Here is a 19,616-nt window from a genome sequence, read left to right as displayed (position 1 = left end):
ACATCAACCTGTGGTCACCAAGGACAGAGAACATGAGTATTACTAGGTAGAAGGGGTCTTCTGTGTATGTGACAAGAATCTAGGCAACTCCACAATTCATAGGTTAAGGATGCTATTTGCTCCACTCTGAAGAAGAAAAAAAAAAAAAAAAGATACAAATTCAATGTCTGGAATCTAACCACAACAGGGAAAAGATCAGAGCCATTATTTTTTAACACAAATGAAAGATAATACAGACTTTAGGAAGTTTACGCCACACATGGAATATAGGCACTATTTTTTTTTTTTACTTTAATATACAAATTAAAGCAAGTACCCCAATCACCTCTACTAAAGCTTTTCATTTCCCAGTAAGATCTCTGATAAAGTTAATGTATAATAAGTAAATACACAGGACCATATCTTATGTTTGTTGATCTTTGGCACATGTGTCAAGTTGGAAAATGTCAAAAGGCAATAAAAATTTCTAATGATGGTTTTGTACATTCTTTTAATCATCTTCACATCAAAATATAAGGCCGCAAAAAGGCAAGCTGAAATATTAGGATATGTGGAATAGTTTTAATAAAGAGTTTTACATACAGTACCTTACATATAGAACAGTGTGTTTGCAAATTTAAATAATATCTGAATGTACAGTGGCATGTATTCTTATCAAAGATAAATTCAAGTTTACTGTGTATCAGTTCTAAAATGCATTTACACAGATCGCTAGAACTGATAAACAGAATGAGGCATAAAATATTCAAGTGTTATATCATCAAATAGCCTCCTCTGAACAGTCTTTTTCCCCTTTTTAAAAAAGTTTCAAAACCTGTACATACATTTTTAATTTTTAAAAACTGTCTGTTAAAAGGTAACATTTCATGTTAACCACCAACTCTTATGGTCTATAGTAATAAAACTAGATATGTGCAGATATAAATATGTGTAGGATATGTACATATGTACGTTGAGTGTTTGTTTCAAACAAGCACACACACTTACGCATACCTGCGTATGGAGCATGGCGGCGGCACGCAACTCACAAGAGCACTGGCAGACAGGAGGACCTGGGCCCAAAATCCAGCAAGAGCTAACTCAGCAACTTAGTTGCCTTTGGTTTCAGAAATCTGTCCATTTGTGATCAAAGCTAAAAGTTTTGAGTGCGCATGTATTTTTTAAAAATAAAATTCATCTTCAGAAATGAAGCTTTTCCAGTATTCCACTACCAGCAGTCAAAAAATCCACAGCCACAAATTATTTTGATATTTTTGTCACTCCTCATCCCAGCTGAGGTTATTTACAATTTTTATCTGAAGGCAAACACCAAGCATACTCAGGATCAAACTGTATGCTGATGCCTGAGTCCTGAATTCAACTATATATAGGACATACATAGTCTACATGACACATCTATGTTTCTGATGGGCTGATGGCATCCGCAAGACCTGGGAGCGGAACTCCCATGACATTTAACTTTCTCTCTCCAGCAGTGTCATCATCATTTGGCACACTGACCCTTCTGCAAGCCATTCTGTTTGTAATGAGCTTAATGCCTGCAAGAAATTCCAATTATCTGGCATTTTTAAAAATATATAATCATAATGAAGTCAGAATTCCACAATTGTTTTTCCTCAGAAGTGAGGCTTCCACTGTCAGTTTTCTGATTAAGAACATTCATCACCTAAGAAACAGCTCATGATCTCATGAAAGTTTAAATACTCTAAACTTCAGTGCAGCTGGATCAACTGCAGTGAAGACAGTTCGTATAGCAACCTTATAGAACTCTCCAGAATTTCCTTGCCTCTACAATTTTGCTTTTGGCCAAATGCTGGTTTATTACATGGATCTTTCTACTAAAAATTATATAAACACACCATATTCCTTTCTACACATATCTCGAGCTTCATGTAAAGCAACTACTGAAAAATCCTGCCAACTCAATTTCCTTGGTATAAATTATATTCAACTTCATTGATCCCTGGCATATAACACATTATCATGTAGCTTGCTCATAATCTTTGTCTAATATTAGCTTCCTTGAGAAAGGTTGTTCTTCCTTTTCCTTTCCAAGGTGCCATCCTATTGATGTCACAAATCAGTAAATGACCAAACATCACTACACTTTTTTAACTATCCACTCAGCAATCATGTGGATAATAAAGATTATCAACTGAGGAGACCCACATTCTTTTCCTTAGGTTTTCACTGTTGTCATACAGAGCAAAGAGTTGCTATTTGTTGTACTTTGCCCACGTCAATCAGGAGCTGTTTGAGATGGCGTTTCAGTTGAGGCAGTCTTGCAAGAGGGTCAGGCGGCTCCAGCTCTCCTGTGAAATCGAGCCAGCTTTCCAGAACTGAAAGAGAGAACAGAACAAACAAATTGAAATGGCAACTGGAAGAAGTCATAACATGGCATAACTGGAAGGCTGGACAAGGATGGAGACAGAGTTCACATTCCTTTCTCTAGAAGGCCATAAATATACTCAAGCCATTTCGGAGAGGCTTTAGCATCCTTTATATTATATCTTACCCCACAAGAGCTCTAGTCCTTCTTGGTAACTTCTGTTCTTATTTTAGGTACTTTTTTCCCTTTGCAGGCATAAACTAATTTCATTTTGAGTATCTCCTTCTACTCTCTTCTGGAATAGGGAACAGTTTCCTATGCCTGCTGAAGCTGTCTTATTATTTTAGACTTAAATCATCTCTACTTCATTTTAAATAAAACTTAGCTATTCTAACCATTCTTTTTTTAAATCAGGAAGTTCTTTTTAACAAAGGAAAGGAGGTGGCAATTTCTTAGCTTCCTTTTCAGTCCCACTATTTTATCATTACTTTAAAAAAAATGTAAGCATATTAGAAGTCTAGGCAAAATGCAATTAGTTACTCCACTTTTTATTAATAATAAGGGATAGCGTCAAGTTGCATTTTTTTCCCATCAAAAATCTACTCAAAACATTAAAGTAACAAAAAGCTAGCTTAAACTAAATGGAAGTTGCTTTTGAACTCAGTTTCCATTTCCTCTTTTCTCAGGGAAAAACAAAGCAGTAGGAGCTCTAACTTACTGTGGGGTGAAATTAAAAAAAAGGGGGGGAATACAATTTTATGTATGAGGTTAGAAAAAAACCCCACTGGATTAGGAATCAGGTAATCTTACTCTATTTTCTCAACTATAAAATGGGGATAATCTTTCCTGTCCACTCCTCAGGGCCCTGTCTGATAAAAATGAAAAATATCAAAGAAAACCATTTGAAAATGTGTGTGCAAACTTAAGGTTTATCTACTTGAGCTTGTGGGAGTTTCTTCTTATTGTTAATTTCACTTCCTACTGACCACAGTGAGAGCAAAGATACAAAATGTTCTCCCCCATATTTTTAATATGCTTAAGGCCCTTACACTGACTTCCAAAGAAAATGAAGTTCAATGAAACTAATTAATATTCCATATGCGCTCTATAGTGCACCCAGCAGATGGGCAGTATTTAATAAATATCCACCTTTAAGAAAAATGAGATAATATCCAGTCATATTGTTTTCAGCCTAAAAGACCCCAAACACCAGCTTTATTAAATGCAATGTGAAGGAGCAAGATGCTCTAACAGTACGGACAGCATCTACAGTTCTCATCCCATAATTTAAAACACTTTACATAACGTCTTCATAACAACAATAAACACACTTTACATGCTATAATCACTGTATTTTAGTTCTTTCTTAAAATTACCATCAACTTCTTTTTCTATTAGGTCCATCCTGCTGGTAACTTCATTCTGCACATTCTCTATGTGTGTAAGGAGATTGAGCTGCCACTGAAGATGTGAGTCTCCTGGGTCTTCAGTGCCCTTTTTATCATTATAATTAAATACCGTATTCCTTTCAGCTGGATTCTTCTCCAAAGAACCATTGGAAGAAAACAAAATTGGGTGAAATGTAATGTCATAACGGGAAAGATACATGAAACACCTCATTACCACAATGATCAGTGAAATCCAATTGGACTCTTAGAATATTTTAAAGGAAGTGCTAGCACGTAATTAAATTATATCTGATGGTCCTTAAAAGAGCAGATATGCTTGCCATGTCTCTCCACAAAGCCTAGCATGGGGCTCCACAGCGTGGAGAGCATCCAACAAGACATGTAAAGAAATAAGTTGCTACTTATACTCTGTAATGAGAAAGCCCAGCTCATTTAGACTAACCCCCTCTATAAATGACTCTAAACTAATGACATAAGTGGAGTGAAGGCAGAAAGCAATGATGGAAAAATCATGGAATCTGACAAAGGCCAGTTTAATTAACTGCAGACTGTAATTAACTCTTGCAGGTAAATCAGTAAGGCAAGAGAAAGATGAAAATTTTTTTAAAAACTTAAGAAGTGCAAAATGCTTTATACATACACAAAAAATCTGAATTCAGACTCACCAGAAAGAATTCATTTCATAAAAAGGATGTTAATTTGACTAAATCATTTGCCACAAATATCATGAACTATAGACTTCCCAAATTTATTTGTTTACAGTGAATTCCTTGATAAAACAGGCCCGAAAAATAAAGAACTAATTTTAAAGTGGCACTGCTAATTGAAAATCAATGAAAAATGAAACAATATTTCTTAGACAATCTTTATGAACAGGAAAAAAGTTTATAGAAATTCAACATCCAAAGAGCTGTAAGAATTCAGCGTATCACATAATGGAATTGATACGCATAAACAAGTATGCTAAAATTTCAAAAAGACAGACTGGAATGCCACCTTTTATCTGAAACACATACTGTATTAATATATACACACCCACACACACTTTCACATTCTCACACACAGACATCTTCATTTGGAAAAAAGTGTGGCTCATAGTTTTCGGAGGAATCTAAGTGTGCTTATAAAACTGAAACCGTGGTTGGGGCAAAAGTTCACTGAATTACTACAACTCTGAATTAGGGGATAATTCAGTGTTCAAATGGCCAGTGTTTGTAATAGAGAAAGCAAAAACTGTCTTTACCCAACAAAATATTTATGAACTTGGAAATATAAACATAATGTTGCTGGGAATTCAGTATGTTTTATTTCATAAAATTTTCCTATGGTCTATCATATTTTCCAAGCCAAAACAAATGAACTAGTTATACCTTTTCAGGCATTCCATCTTCTTTCACTGAGTATTGTGAACGTTTTTTATCTTTTGCGTGGAATTCTTGTTCTTCTTCAAAACTACTAACATCATCATCATCTGAGCTCCCAGGGTCTGCGAGAGCTTTGCAGTCTTGACCAAAATTTTGTGGCTTTTGGTAACTGTGCTCACTTGTTATGTAAGTTCCTTCCATTTTTAGGGGCCAACGAGGTGGTTCTTTATGGTTCTGCACATGGTATTTCTTTTCCTCTACATTAACTGTTTCTTGCACTGCTACTTTTTTCTCTACCCCAGCAATTCCTTGATCTTGGTCTTTTCGCTTCCCAGAACAAGCCCAGAGATGAAGGTCAGGATGATGTTTATTCCTTAAAGCAAAGTTGGAGAAAGAGGAATTCAGGGAAAAAAGAAAACAAGTTTAGTGCCATAATAAATTTCAGAAAGTAAAATGATACAGATAACCCCTGGTTGTCCGTGCCTTCTGTTCAGTGAGTGTGCTGACTCAGGCAGACTGATCCCCACTTCTCTGCTGAAGACCTAGACTCACCAAGACAGCCAGGCTAGAAGGAGGGCAGGGGCTCAAGACAAAAGCAGAGGTATTCTTTAGGTAACTTGCCCTAGAATTTAAACCGAAGTCTGAATTCTCACTATTTTATAGAAATAATACTCGGGTAGAAAAGCAATGATGAGAGGCCCCTAGATGGCTCAGTGTGTTAAGCATCTGCCTTGGGCTCAGGTCATGATCTCAGGTTCCTGCTCAGCAGGGAGTCTATCTCTCCTTCTCCCTCAGCAACCTCCACCCCAGCTCGTGCTCTTTCTCTCTCTTAAATAAAATCTTAAAAAAAAAAAAAAAAAAAAGGCAGGGACAGGTGGCTCAGTTGTTAGGCATCTGCCTTTGGCTTGGGTCGTGATCCCAGAGTCCTGAGATCGAGCCCTACATCGGGCGCCCTGCTCCGCGGGAGGCCTGCTTCTCCCTCTCCCACTCCCCCTGCTTGTGTTTCTGCTCTCGCTCTCTGTCAAATAAATAAATAAAATCCTAAAAAAAAAGGCAATGATAAATGTAATTATCTTGATGGTTCACATCATTTGTTAGATGCATTTCTTTTCCTACTGACTTTCACTGTATTTTTTAAAATTGTACAACACAAAAAACTTTTATATGAGCATATTTTAAAACCTTCATTCAATCAAAAAGTGATACTTGCTCATGACAAAAAATTCAGGCAATAAATGCATACAAGGTAAAAACCTCCCTACCATGGCAATCATAAAAACCTGAGGTATAATCTTTCAGACGTTTTCTACACATATAAAATTATTTTTTAAATGGATAAGCACATATTTTCTTTTTATACAAATGGGGCCCTCAGTTTGCCTTCTTGAGAGATAACATACATGGGCATCTTGTGCCCTCAGGACACAGACGTTTCCCTTTTACTCTAGTAGCTGAACAGTACTCATATACAACAGTCTGGGTTCACCAGCCCACTTGCACCTACAGACACGTGTGCGTGTTCATGTGATCTCTGCACACGAGCGGGGATATTTCAGTCAGGTACGGAGCTGCTGGAAAATTGGTATACATTTTAAATGGGACAGTACTGTCCAAGCAGCCTCCTAAGAGGCTGCACTGATTACGCCCTCACCCACAGTCTATGATAATGCCCTTTTATCGCCGTCCTTGCTAAACGTGTGTGATATTACACAGCTAATTCTAGTCATTAAAATTCTGCAGTGAGTGAAACCAGAATTCTTTCATCAGAATTGATAAGAAAGGGAAATACTCAGGAGGCATAAACCTTTCAGAAAGCTCAATAATGTTTGTGAATTAATTATTTCCAGGTTAGATAAACACCCGGGGGTCAAATTAGTTTTCTTCTAATAATAACCAAGTATTGTTCTGAAATTATAAATTTTATCTTTTGGACATCTAATATCAGAAAACACTAAAATTCTTTCACAGTAAAGGCATAGCAGAAAGCTAGTTTTATAGTCTGTCCAATGGACCAAGTCCTGCTCTGTCACTGAGCTTAATCAAGTAATTCTCTATCTTTGACTACCCATCTATCAAATGAGAGGAGATCTATTTTTCAGGCTTATTTTAAGGATTAAGTGAAATCTGATACTAAAGCACTAACTTCTGGCATGAAGTAGACTTTCTTTTTAATAAGTTAGCTCCTTCCTCAAGTTTTAACATTTGCATGCCCATTTTATAAAGAAATTCATATTCAGATTTATGACATTCAACAGAAGCGAATTACATCCAATAGTCACTGAGTACTTATCCCTACACTAGGCACTGGGAACAAAATGATGAATAAGACATAAGCCCTACCTTAAAGGAACTCATGGTTCAGTAAGGAGAGATGGACATGAGACAACAAAGTGCACCGAAGTGCCAACATCAGTACATAAGGAGTTTGCCAAGAAGGGTGTGTGATCATCCCTGGTCAGGCAAGTATCACGAACAGGCATCTGCTAAAAAGACTAGTGATAGAAGGTTGTTCTAAGTGTGAGTAAAGGCTTGTAACTATGATAAAGCAGGCTTCGCTCAGGGATTATGGTTTGGTAAAGTTGCGACATTTGGGGAAAACAACTGCGAGAGGGAAGTAATGGCAACAAAACAACAGAATATATAGCAGGGAAGGACTCAAGAGCGCATGCTGCAGAGCCAGGAATACACTGTGGGATATGAAGCTGAAAAAGAGACAAGCTCCTATTTATCTTTTTTTAAAGATTTTATTTATATATTTGAGAGAGCGAGAGCAGCGGGGGGGGGGGGGGGGCAAAGGGGGAAAGAGAAGCAGACACCCCACTGAGTAGTGAGCCAGACATGGGGACTGATCCCAGGATCCTGGGATCATGACCTAAACCAAAGGTAAACACTTAACCGCCTGAGCCATCCAGGTGCCCCAAGCTCCTATTTATCTTTTACTAAAATCATACTGGCAACAATAAGAAGGATGAACTCCAAGAGTACAAGACTGGAGTCACAGAGAACTAAAAAGGTGTGGCAATGGTTCACGTGAAAAGAACAGCCTGGGCTGGGACAGTATGAAGGAGACAGAAACGCACAGAACAGTGTTAAGGAATTACAGTGGATAGGTGTCTTGGCACACCAGGCTGAAGTGAAAGGTGGACAGACAAGGATAGAAAGAGGGGAAAGGGCAAGTTTCTGGCCCAGGCAAGTGAGTCAAAATGAAGACAATCTTGTGAAGAACCAGTGAATCATCCTGTTTTACATAAAATATTTTTTTAGGAGAAGAATTCTAGCCAGGGATTAGGAAGAACTGAAAACATGGGCTTCAAGAACACTCAAGACATGTTACTTAGGGAAGCTCAGGTTGGGTTTTTTGTTTGTTTTCTTAAGGGAAAAGAGTCTGGGATGACTAAAACCCATTCGGTGCACAGCAGAGGGATGGATTCTATGACCTGCTCCCTTCAGAGTCCATCTTAAGGTAATTAAAAAATACACTATTAAATCTACTTCATCTGGACACTATTCCGGCACAAAATACCAGTTCACCAAGCAACTGTACTTAATTTTGTGCATACAGCAAGCACACAAAACAGCTGGGCAGGGACTAACATTTGTTGGAATGGCAGAGGTGGTAGTGACCTTCAACCATACTTATTCATTCCAGGACAACAGGCAGTAAGCAGCTATTCATCCAAAAAGTTTATTAATCCTGCCTATTTTTAAAAGTTATAATGTATTCAAATATCTCTTCTGCCTTCCAAACTGCTCATCTGAACCTTCAAAAGGCTGCCTGATTACTGTGAATTAAAGCGCACGCCACCCGTGACCCTGAGGCTCCTCACTTACTTCAGTATGCCGATCTTCAGCTGGAGCCCGTGCAGGACTTCCGTGACACCACAGACATCAGCAAGCAGGTGGTGTGTGGAAACTATCTTTTTGGCATTGAGATGAGAGTAATTTTCTTTTAAAAACGACAACCCACACATTCTCCCATTATCCAACCAATCCTTATCATACCGGTATTTTGCACTCCACCTCTGACCTGTAGATGAAGGTGACATTAAAAGGACAAAGGATTCCACTTATTCAGATTTCCTTCCACTGCCATCTTATTGACACTATTCAGTAAGCAAGGTGAGCTCTGGTACTAAGAACACACTCAAAAGAAGAGCAAGACGGCGTTCTGAGGAGCTGGTGTGGAGAGAGCCCCTCCAACCTCGGGGTCTCCGGCCTGCTATGGAGAACACACTCCATTAAGATGGGCTCAGGGCAGAGGACACCTGCAGAGGAACCTTGAGAGCACGGCTTTGCATTTCTGATGTGTCTGTCATCTGTCCTGTAGAAAGGCTGAGAGGGCTGGACAGAAACTAGACGGGGTACCCGTTCTCTCACAAAATTTGTTTTGAACTGGACGAAATAGAGTTCTACTTAAGCAAATAAGGACCCCTCTCCAGGATCTCACAGGGTCCTATATAATCCTACCAATGTCAATACTATGTCTATTAAATTAGTTGCTTATGTGTCTGTGACCCCTACTATGCTGAGACAGTGGAAGGCATGCTTAGAATCAATCATCCTACCTCTTACCAGCATTTGGCAAACAGAAGGCATCTAATAAAGACTGCTGAATGAATAAACAAATGTCTATATTCATATGGGTCTGAATCATTCTCCTGCTTCCTAATGTTACTGTTTTTCTTTCTTTCTTTTTTTTTTTTTTTTTAAAGTTAGACAAGAGGAGGACCCGACAGGCTTTTATTTGAGAATATCTAGTTATTTTCTACCTGGGTAGCTGAAAGTGTATACAATATGCAAAACCTTGCTACTCAAAGAGCCTCTGGCATGGAGGAAGGCACTGGACAGGGAGTCAAAAGGGACAGGTTTTCATCACAGTTCTGCCATGTCTACTATTATCCTTGTGCACAAGGCATGAAACCCTCCGTGTTCCAGTTGTCTCATTGGTAAAATAAAGGGACAGACCATGATCATCGGAGATCCCATCTAGCTAAAATGAGCTGGATATGCAACACAGTCAGGAACTTTCTTAAAACCACATCATGAGGGGCGCCTGGGTGGCTCAGTCATTAAGCATCTGCCTTTGGCTCAGGTCATGATCCCAGGGTTCTGGGATCAAGCCCCGCACAGGGCTCCCCGATCAGCCAGAAGCCTGCTTCTCCCTCTCCCACTCCCCCTGCTTGTGTTCCTTCTCTCGCTGTGTCTCTCTCCATCAAGTATATAAATAAAATCTTAAAAAAAAAACAACAACAAACAAACCAGGAGTTACATTCAGAATACAGTTCCATTCAAATAGCCACACATAAACCTATTTAGAAATCAACACACAGGGACACACTACGGGGCTAATTCTTCTCCAGGAAAAAGACATATGTAACTCTGTCCTTCCAGTAATGTAGTAGTTACATTAATGAAATGAGGCTAATGTTCTGGCCTAGGTAATTAACACGGAAAATAAAACTGTAACAAACAATGACAACTATTGTAAAATGTCAACACGGACACAGAATTTAACTGATGAAGTAACAGTATCCTACACAGCAGGTACGCTAAGGAATTGGTAACCAGATCTTCAGGGGGCCCGACAGTCAGCATGGGGAGGAGGCTTACCAGGAGGGTCCCTGCAGACGTAGCAGATGTACTGCTCGGGGATGCTCTCCTCCAGCAGCCCCATGCACACGCTGTGCTGCCAGCAGAGGCACTCTTCACACTGCCAGAAAACACAGGAGTGCTTACAGTCACAGGTCTGCTCACTAGACATGACCACAAATCCCCTTTCAGTTAGCCGTGGCCATCTCCTGCTGCCACCCACAGCTCCATTCTTATTCCACACAACAATGCAAATGCCGATATATGATGAATTTTGTATTTGAAAGAGTCGGCTACTTCAAGAACTTCCTCTTGGTGCAGCTATTAAAATGTGCCTTGACAGATTACTTAAATCACACACACACACACACACACACAAAACTATTGCTCTCATTTATTTCCCACTAAATTTTAGGCCAACACATCCTTAAAATAGCTTATGAAACTGTGGACATTTAAAAAAAAAAAAAAAAGACAAGTTCATAGGAATGCCTGTAGCAGTGACTTCTTAAAAGTATTACCTGTGTGGTGACCCTATAAATTTGCAGTTCCCTTTTTTGAGAAAATCTTTGAAAAGGGGGAGAAAAACATTACTCTTTCTTCATTCCTGTAACATTTCCAAATCTTCCAAATGTCATCATAAAATGTGGGTTATGCTTCTTTTTTCTTAAATATACCCTTCCTATAGGGAGAGGGGGTTCGTAATGCTTAATCCTTGCAACAATTTTTGACACTAGTGGAAACATTTATTTCCATATCTGCCTGTTTAAAGGCTACAAACAACAGGGATCCAGGCCAGTAAGAGAAGGGCTGCTAAGCTCTACCCTTCAATGTGGATGCCCGCCCACCCTAATGGCTTCGAAGAATGGATTCCAGAATTTCAGCTTGAAGACCTCAAACTCAACACTCTCGTATGGGGAAGGGGGGATCCTTAGGTGAGAGAGCAGCCTACTTCATTTGAAGAGATTTTCTCATCATTACTGCTGGGATTTTAAATGTGATAAGCAAGAGACCTGTTTTCAACAGGACCATGAGTGACAAAAGAACATGGAAGCCCTGATGTACTTGCTGAGCACCTGAAATAATTATTTGCTATGACAGGGAAGACTGGTTACCTGGATCATGAAGCCGTTCTCCTCATCCATTTCACAAATACACCGCACAATCTCGTTAAGAGCATCATCTTCATCCTGAGATTCCTCAAAATTGGTTGAATCAAAGTCCTGATTGTACTCATCCCCACTGAGAAGCAAACTCTCTGTTGAAGAATCATCTAGGAATTCCACATCTGATAAGTCTAGAATATACACAAAAGTATACTCAGCATTTATTTTCCTATGTTTGTGTCATTTTTCCAGATAGAAAGGAGCTAAAGGAAGTGAATGTAAGCTATTAAGTATTTAGAAAGGAAGGCCAAACAAACGAGATTAGAGTAGGTCTCTGAACAAAGAAACAAATGATTTTTGAAGCTTAGGTAGTTATGATCGACTTTATTTACATCTTAACATCTACACTATTACGAGTAGCTTGGAAAGTATCCCTTAGTCTTGGTGCTTATCGAGGTTATGGCTAAGGTTGATAATAATTCAAATCTGCATAGTTTTCAAATGCTTTCACAAATGTTAGTCCTTTTCATCCTCCCCAGAATCAGGGGTCGTAAAAAGAACGGGTTTTGTTCTTTGTACCACAGTCAAGGCACTTCAGCGAAAGGAAGGAGATTGCCTGGAGTCTAGTATCAGTATTACTATTCTTAACGGTGTCAGTATCTACAACCACCAGTGCACTTACTATGCAACAGGTACTATACTAAGCACTTCAAATAGAAGACCTATTATTTGCTCAAGTAGTGCGGCCAGCTAGCTAATGGTAAAGCTGACTGCATAGCAGGACTACCTGACTCCAGAGCCTATGTTCTCAATGATGTCACCACTATTCCTTAAATTGACATCAGAAGTTCCCTAAGGAATTTACAAATTTTCAAAATTTCACTTTGATTAGAATCTTCTAAAAATAAGTATATTCTAGAAATTAGATCGTATGGATGACCACTACATATACATCAACTTAAATGCCAAGTTTTAGGTTTGTATTTGTACTAGTGTTGATGTCAAAGGCGACAATTTAGCCCAGGCCATTGAGAAAAAAAAAAATCAAGGCATACACAAGGAAAAATTTATTTATGACAAATGACAGGACACTAAAGTTCAGCAGGAGTGTGGACAGAGGAAGGCGGGAACCGCATGGTCAAAGACCTGCCAGCTTCTGTGAGGCACTTGGAGGCCAATCCACGGAGACCTGAGCAACAGAGGCGGCTCCTTCTCCCTTAGCCTCTAGCCACAGTCTGTGCCACCCCTTCACCTGCTCCTTACTCACCTCCCTCTGTAGAGTATCAACAGGCCGAGGCAGGAAGGGCTCTGTACTACTGAATGCTCCACAGCCAGTGCTTAGAATGAAGCCTGCTATACATAGTAAGCCGCTCCAGAATGCTTCTGGAGGAGCCAAGGAGGGAGTCCATAGCCAGAGAAAATTCTCTTTTCAGACGATCAGACCAGAAAGATGGCCAAATGCAAACTAAAAAAATTTATGCTGTTTATATTTTAAATATTTCAAGACTTAATGCTTCTTCTACTAGCTTCTAATCTGATTTTTTTCCTGTTTTTGAATGTTTTATTTTTGACTTATGAAAGGTTAATGTTTTACAGGAAAATAAACATTTTCTTTTCTTTAGGGTCTTAGGACATCTTGGAGAAAGTGAGGTCAGTAGAAATGGTATTAGAGAAATACAGGAAATTTTCAAGGTGTAAACAATTAGGCATTATAAAATCCTTCTAATAATAATATGAGTAGTCTTGAGAACCTAGAGGGGAAATTTCATTCATTCATCTTAAATCCAAAATCAGTATTTTCTCTTGGGCCTTTGGGAATGCAAGTTCATGTTTCAAAATGGCACACTAGAACACAAATAAACAGTTTCAAACATTGCTGCAGCATTTATGTGGCGTTATATGGATGGTAATCATAACAGAATTAATAAAGTTAAAACTATTATCATTAAAGGAATCAGTGTGTGTCTCACATATGCTTTCATGGCCAAAATAACCAGGTTTTAAGGTGTTAGAATGCAAATTTAACATATTGGCCAGAAAACCTAGTTTGAATAACTAATTCCCAAGCATCATATAAATGCTTGGCTGAATTCTAGGGGCTGAGTAAATGGGTCCATAGGTTCAAAGTTAAAAAGAAAAGAAAAGTTCCCTCTCCTACCGAAATACCACATGGACAACAGCTCCAACTGAGTGGCCACAGGAACACCATTCTCTTCCAACTGTTACCCCTTGAACTACCTTGCTATTTTCCCACATTCTCTAAGTGTGGATTCTAAAACAGCATCATGTGCAAACTCATTAGGCATCAGGCATTCTGAGGATGAGGCCCAGAAAGGTGTTTTAACAAGCTTTCCAGGTGGTTCTGATGCATGCTAACACTTGAGAACCTCTGGCCGAAGACCTGCGCCCTGTATCAACACCTGTCCTTTCTCCCAGCTCAGGGCTCAGTCACACACAGGGCAGGACGGGGGGGCACCCACCCGTGACATCCCTGCCACCCCCTCTCACACAGCTAGTTCCAACGGCACTGCCAGCCAGATATCCCCTCCGTTCTCCAGCACTCTGTGTCAAGTGATGACTTTCCAACCTCACTGCCTCCACCAGGAAGGTCCTGACGTGATTGTCAACCCAAAGAATCACTCAGAAATTCCATCTACCCTCCTGGAAATCTCATTTGGGCTCTGCAGCACCTCTGGATTGGTCATTTCAAAGCATCACAGAGACAGTTGTCACGGACACCTGGGGTGAAGAGCCACTGACCCAAAAGGGAACACAGGACCTGTGCTTGTTAGAAGAGGAATTTTTTCCTCCCTCCCCTCAATGTTTGAAAATGATAAATCTCAAAAGTGCCATGTGCTTATTTTAGGAGAAAGGGAAGACGACGCTTTTCCCCACAGTAGGCTAGACAGGAGTTGGGCCTGTTAGAATGCAAGTGGTGACCGTGAAAATGAAAACACATCACCTAGGACCTACCACGTCGGGCCCTCAGAAGAAAGAAGGCCGGAAGTGAGCTCAGCCATCAGTATCCCTGGGGTTTTACGTAAGATGAAGACCCCGTCCCTTATTCTAGTCTCCAGCCACTAACATCAGGGTCTGCGTGGGGAGAGTCTCCCCCCACTGCTGAAAGCCCCGGAAGGTGAGCATGCTCAACCCCGCAGCCGCCAGGATGGCCGGCAGGGCAACCTGACAGATTCTGAATCCGCCCGTAAAACACCCATAATCATCAGTACATAGGAGACACTAGGAGCTTCCTCACCATCTGTCCTACAGTTAATGATAAAAGCCAATTTTACTTTATAGAAGTTAAAGTAGCTCAACTATCTAATGCTGAGATGTTCATATTAGTTTACGGGATAACTTCTTAAATGGTGTAAACAGATAAGCCCTCACTGAAGGATGTTTCCAGCTCAGTTCCCCATATAAGAATCTTAAGACTTGTTTAAGCATTACATGATTACACATACTTTCACCACTAAGATCAACTGACAAAATTGCCCTTGGGTATTGATATGTTGTATTTTTCTCCGTGAACATGCTTCGCAGAGCCAGAGAATTCCCAGAAGATCGAGTTAGTGGAGAAGAGCACCTTTCCAGAAATTCTAGAGAACTGTCTTCATAGTCTGAATAGTCTGTAACATAAGATACATAAAGAAATATTAATAAAGTGTCAGATCATCAGGAAGAGTCACTATAAAAACTAACAAGAAAGTTACATTTTACAAGACATAAAATAACCATGCCCCCCTTCTCTTACCCACAAACAGCTAGCTAGATGGCGGTGTATCTGATAAAGTGGGCTGGGCAAGAACACCTGGGGAACTGTACCCCAACAGTACACACATACCACCAGGGAGCACCATGTTCTAGCTGGTACCAAAAACTCTTGTTAGCCAGTCCAGACGTGAAAAAGGATTATTTCTACAGTTTCTCTCCATTATAATCACAGCTATGTTTACAGTAAGATGTGCAAGATGGAAATTAACTTTGTTTTTGCAATTTGTAAAGAGGTGCTCATAATGTGTCGCATGTCAATCATTACACTGATAATTCAATTAATACATTTTTCAGCAAAAAACATCTGAATGAAATTAATTGGTCCTCCTGAAAAAAAATTAATCCAAGTCCTGTCTTCCTCAGCTTAGCATGCATGAGTCCTGCAGACGGAGGACAGGGAGGAGCCACCTGCAGCTTCCAGGAGAGCAGGGTGTGATGACAGGGACAGACAGGAGAGGGCAGGATTCGGGGCCCTGGGAAGGCTCTGAGGCAGAGGAGAGCCTGGTACATCTGACAATCTGAGACCGTGGCTACAGCACAGTGAGGGAGAGAGAGAAGAAACAAGGCTAGAGGGGCAGGAGCGGGTCCGGTTAAACACGTTCTCATTTTCAAGTTTTATCCTAAATGCGGCAAAAAGAGCGTGACACAAGTCTGACTCCGGTTTTCAAAGCCTACTGAAGCTATGGAATGAGGAAGGGGGCAGGGAGCTGCAGGCAGGAGGCGCCAAGGCCTGGCCTGGGAGGAAGGCAGCTGGCCTGAAGGCTGACAGGCAGAGAGGCAGTGACCTGCAGATCTCAAGACTGCAGAGGGGGGCTGGCCTGGCGTCAGCAGGGCGGTTTCCAGGCTTCTGCTTGAACTACCAAGAGGCTGAAAGAGCGGCTCTGAGATGGAGCTGAAGAGTAAGAGGGAGGAGAAACCAGAGAAGGAATGCAGGTCTGGAGGAGGTTGATTATTTTATTTAAAGATTTTATTTATTTTAGAAAGAAAGAGAGAGCCCAGGGCGGGGGGGAGGCACAGAGAAGTTGGGAGAGGAAGAGGGAGAGTCCCTGCTGAGCTCGGGGCCCCACTCAGGGCTCAGTCCCAGGACCTTGAGATCATGACCTGATCCGAAACCAACAGTAGGACACTCAACAGACTGAGCTACCCAGGCACCCCCAGAGGAAGGCTTTTTAAAGATGGGCGATCCTACAGTTCGTCTACAAAAATCTAAAAATGAGGGGAGGCAGGGTGACAAGTGTCAGGATTTTAAGAACAGAAAGACAACTGCCTCCATTATCATAGAGGCAAAGCAGGAGATGATGGATATACATAGCTAAGCACATAGTTGTGGAAAGATGAGCAAGCTCTCATCTGGTGGCTTCTATTTCCTCAACTGAGTATGAGGCAAAGGATATCTGAGGCAAGTTAGGGAATAGAAAGAGGCGGAAAAGACTGGAAGAGGTGCAGGAAAGGTCAAGAGTAGGAAAGTAAGTTTCCAGGAGAAGAGCAATACCAATGCTGGTGTGCAGTGAGTATCCATCTAAAGTCGGTGTTTGTGGTGGACAAAACAATGGTCCCCAACGACGTCCACAGCCTAATCCTCAGAACCTGTCACTGTGTTAGGTTCTGTAGCAAAGGGGAATTAAGGCTGCAAATCTGCTGACCTCAAAATTATCCTGGATTATATGGGTGGGCCCAATGTAATCACAAGAGTCCCTAAAGGTGCAAGAGAAAGAAGAGTCAGCATTGGAGTGACGTGAAGTGAGAAAGACTTGAGTGGCCACTGTTGGCTTTGAAGATGGTGAGGGGGACATGTGCCAAGACACGCAGAAGCCTCTAGAAACTGGGAAAGGCAAGAAAATGGATTCTCCCCTAGAGCCTCCCGAAAGGAGTCCAGTCCTGCTGACACCTTCATTTCAGCCCACCGAGACCCGTGTTGGACTTGTGACCTTCAGAACTTGAAGATAATAAATTTAGGTTGTTTTAAGTCCCTGATATATAGTATTCTGTGACGGCAGCAACTGGACACTACCACAGCACTCACCACTGAATACTACAGCACAGCCGCATCTCCTGGGTGCCCCCTGTGTGCTAAACATGATTCTAAGTGCTCTAATCCTCACAGTTAATAAGGAAGCTACAACTGCTAGTGCCATTTTACAAGTGGAAGAACAGAGACAGAAAAGGTTAAACTGCCCAAGAAGACATAGCTATCTTTACAAAGCCAGCCTTCAAACCCAGACAGCCCGACTACAGAGCCTTCCTCTTAACCAAAATGCGTTACCAGTGGATTTCAACGCAAACTGGAAAGCTTGTTAAAGCAGATTCCTGGGCCTCACCACCAGCAGGTCAGGAGTGGGGACCCTCCCGGATGCTGCGGACGGTATGAGACTGCAGAGCGATCCTGGAGTGGCACGGGGCTACTGTGCCTCTCCTGGCCCCAGTCTCTACACAGCTTGCCCCATACCCTGTTACTTGGGCACAGGGTGGAAAGGGCAGCTGCTGAATGCTAGCTAGCACTGTGTTAAGTAATTACGATTACCTGATTGAATCCTAAAAATGAAGCTACATAGCACAAACTATTATTACCATTTTATACGTGAGGAAACTGACATTTACACAATTTAAATAACTCACCAAAGGGCACCCAAGCTATAAGCTTTGCAGTGACGATTTGAACCCAACGCTCAGCTTTGAAAACTGCCCTTTTATCGATGACATGCTATATCGCCCTCTTAGCAAAGTAAATGCACAAGTACAGCCTGAGTGTAAGAATAACGGTGGAAGTCTCAATTTAGCGTTACAAATAAAACAGGCTGCTATATAAGCTCTCTACGGGGTATCAGCAGCAGAAAAGAACTCGGCACTCTGCACCACACCTGCATTCCCCATGCCAGTCCCTGGAGCTAGTGGGAATAAAGGTCTGCTGCCGGCTTCAGGGTTAGATCAATTGTAATCTGCCATGTAAAGCCCCTTCCTTGATCACTCCAGCTTCTCTACACCACAGACAGAACTTAGTTTGTATCACCGTTACCTTCCCAGTAGATATTTGCGCGCGTTTATCACTCTTACGATATGTTGATAAGGCTTGCCTACAAGCTCCTGGAAGGGAGTGTCTGTTTTCACAGCACAATGCTCTAGATTCTCCTTGCATTTCTCATTCTAGTTCTTTTAAATCTCTGTATGCCTTCGTTTTATTAATATTTACAGACACAGGAAAGACAAAGAGATGACGTGACTGGCTCAAAGGGACAAAGGGAAAAACTGGCAAAGATGTCACTCAAATCCCAACATGGCCATTTCTCGTATGGACAACTGTCAGAACTTACTATGCCAGTAGAGACAAGTAAAACCTGCTAGAGGGAAGAATGCACAATCTAGCAAACACTCTCTAAGGCCCAGGAAGTAACAGAACGGAGCATGATGGTTCAAGCTACAATTAAGACTGCAGCCAGACTGCCCAGCTTTGAATCTGCTTTTCACCACTCAATAGCCGTGCGAGCTTGGACAACTCTATTTGTTTCCATTCATGGTTTCTAAAATGGGTATGAGGCTCCACTGTAAAGCATTAGTTAATGTGAAGATTAAATAAACCACTGTATATAAAATGCCTACAGCACGTTTGGTACATAATAAGCACCAGCAGGATATCCAAAATAAGTGTTAAGAAAGAATTTTTAAAACTCCCTGGTGGTAGTAAGTGTAGAATAAAATGCATATTATATTAGGAACCTCAAGTAGGAATAATGTGAATGTTTTAAAATTAAGACATCTTTGAAATTTTAAAGTTATTTAAAACCCCCTATTTCCAGCTTAAAGACCCCTCTTCTATTTTAATCTGGAGAAGTGTCACTTCCAAGATGAATGTAAATAACCCAGAATAAATTCTCAAATGTAATAATTAATTGCAAAGATGCCTGTGATTACCAAACTCCACACCTGCTGTGTATAAAAAGCAATGCTTCTGTGCATCTTTAAGTATTTGCTAGGATTCTGTTTACAAAGTTAAGATTTTCATTTATAGGTCTGATTTTAAAATGTAAACAAGATATAAAACTCTTTTCAT

The 19,616-nt window shown here is 40.7% G+C and overlaps 1 protein-coding gene across 12 annotated transcripts in view; it reads right to left on the bottom strand.

Moving 5' to 3' along the window:
- Positions 1 to 265: 265 nt before the first annotated feature.
- PHF20L1 (PHD finger protein 20 like 1) overlaps positions 266 to 19,616 on the bottom strand; it is a 73,163-nt gene continuing 53,812 nt past the window's right edge. For 7 of the 12 annotated variants that reach the window (XM_025871147.2, XM_025871150.2, XM_025871151.2 and 4 more), the window contains 7 exons: positions 15,262 to 15,426; positions 11,807 to 11,988; positions 10,713 to 10,812; positions 8,934 to 9,129; positions 5,109 to 5,475; positions 3,706 to 3,871; positions 266 to 2,339 (listed from right to left, as the gene is read on the bottom strand). In XM_025871147.2, coding sequence (XP_025726932.1) covers positions 2,197 to 2,339; positions 3,706 to 3,871; positions 5,109 to 5,475; positions 8,934 to 9,129; positions 10,713 to 10,812; positions 11,807 to 11,988; positions 15,262 to 15,426 — 1,319 coding nt within the window. In that variant the 3' untranslated portion in view covers positions 266 to 2,196. The remainder of the gene's footprint in view (positions 2,340 to 3,705; positions 3,872 to 5,108; positions 5,476 to 8,933; positions 9,130 to 10,712; positions 10,813 to 11,806; positions 11,989 to 15,261; positions 15,427 to 19,616) is intronic. The other 5 variants (XM_073893224.1, XM_025871149.2, XM_073893225.1 and 2 more) reach the window with 1 other exon arrangement.

The sequence above is a fragment of the Callorhinus ursinus genome, unplaced genomic scaffold (assembly GCF_003265705.2).
Source record: "Callorhinus ursinus isolate GAN/ISIS: 27379988/994484 unplaced genomic scaffold, GSC_fseal_2.0 scaffold5, whole genome shotgun sequence".
NCBI lineage: Eukaryota > Metazoa > Chordata > Mammalia > Carnivora > Otariidae > Callorhinus > Callorhinus ursinus.
This window is presented reverse-complemented; position numbering and strand designations above follow the sequence as displayed.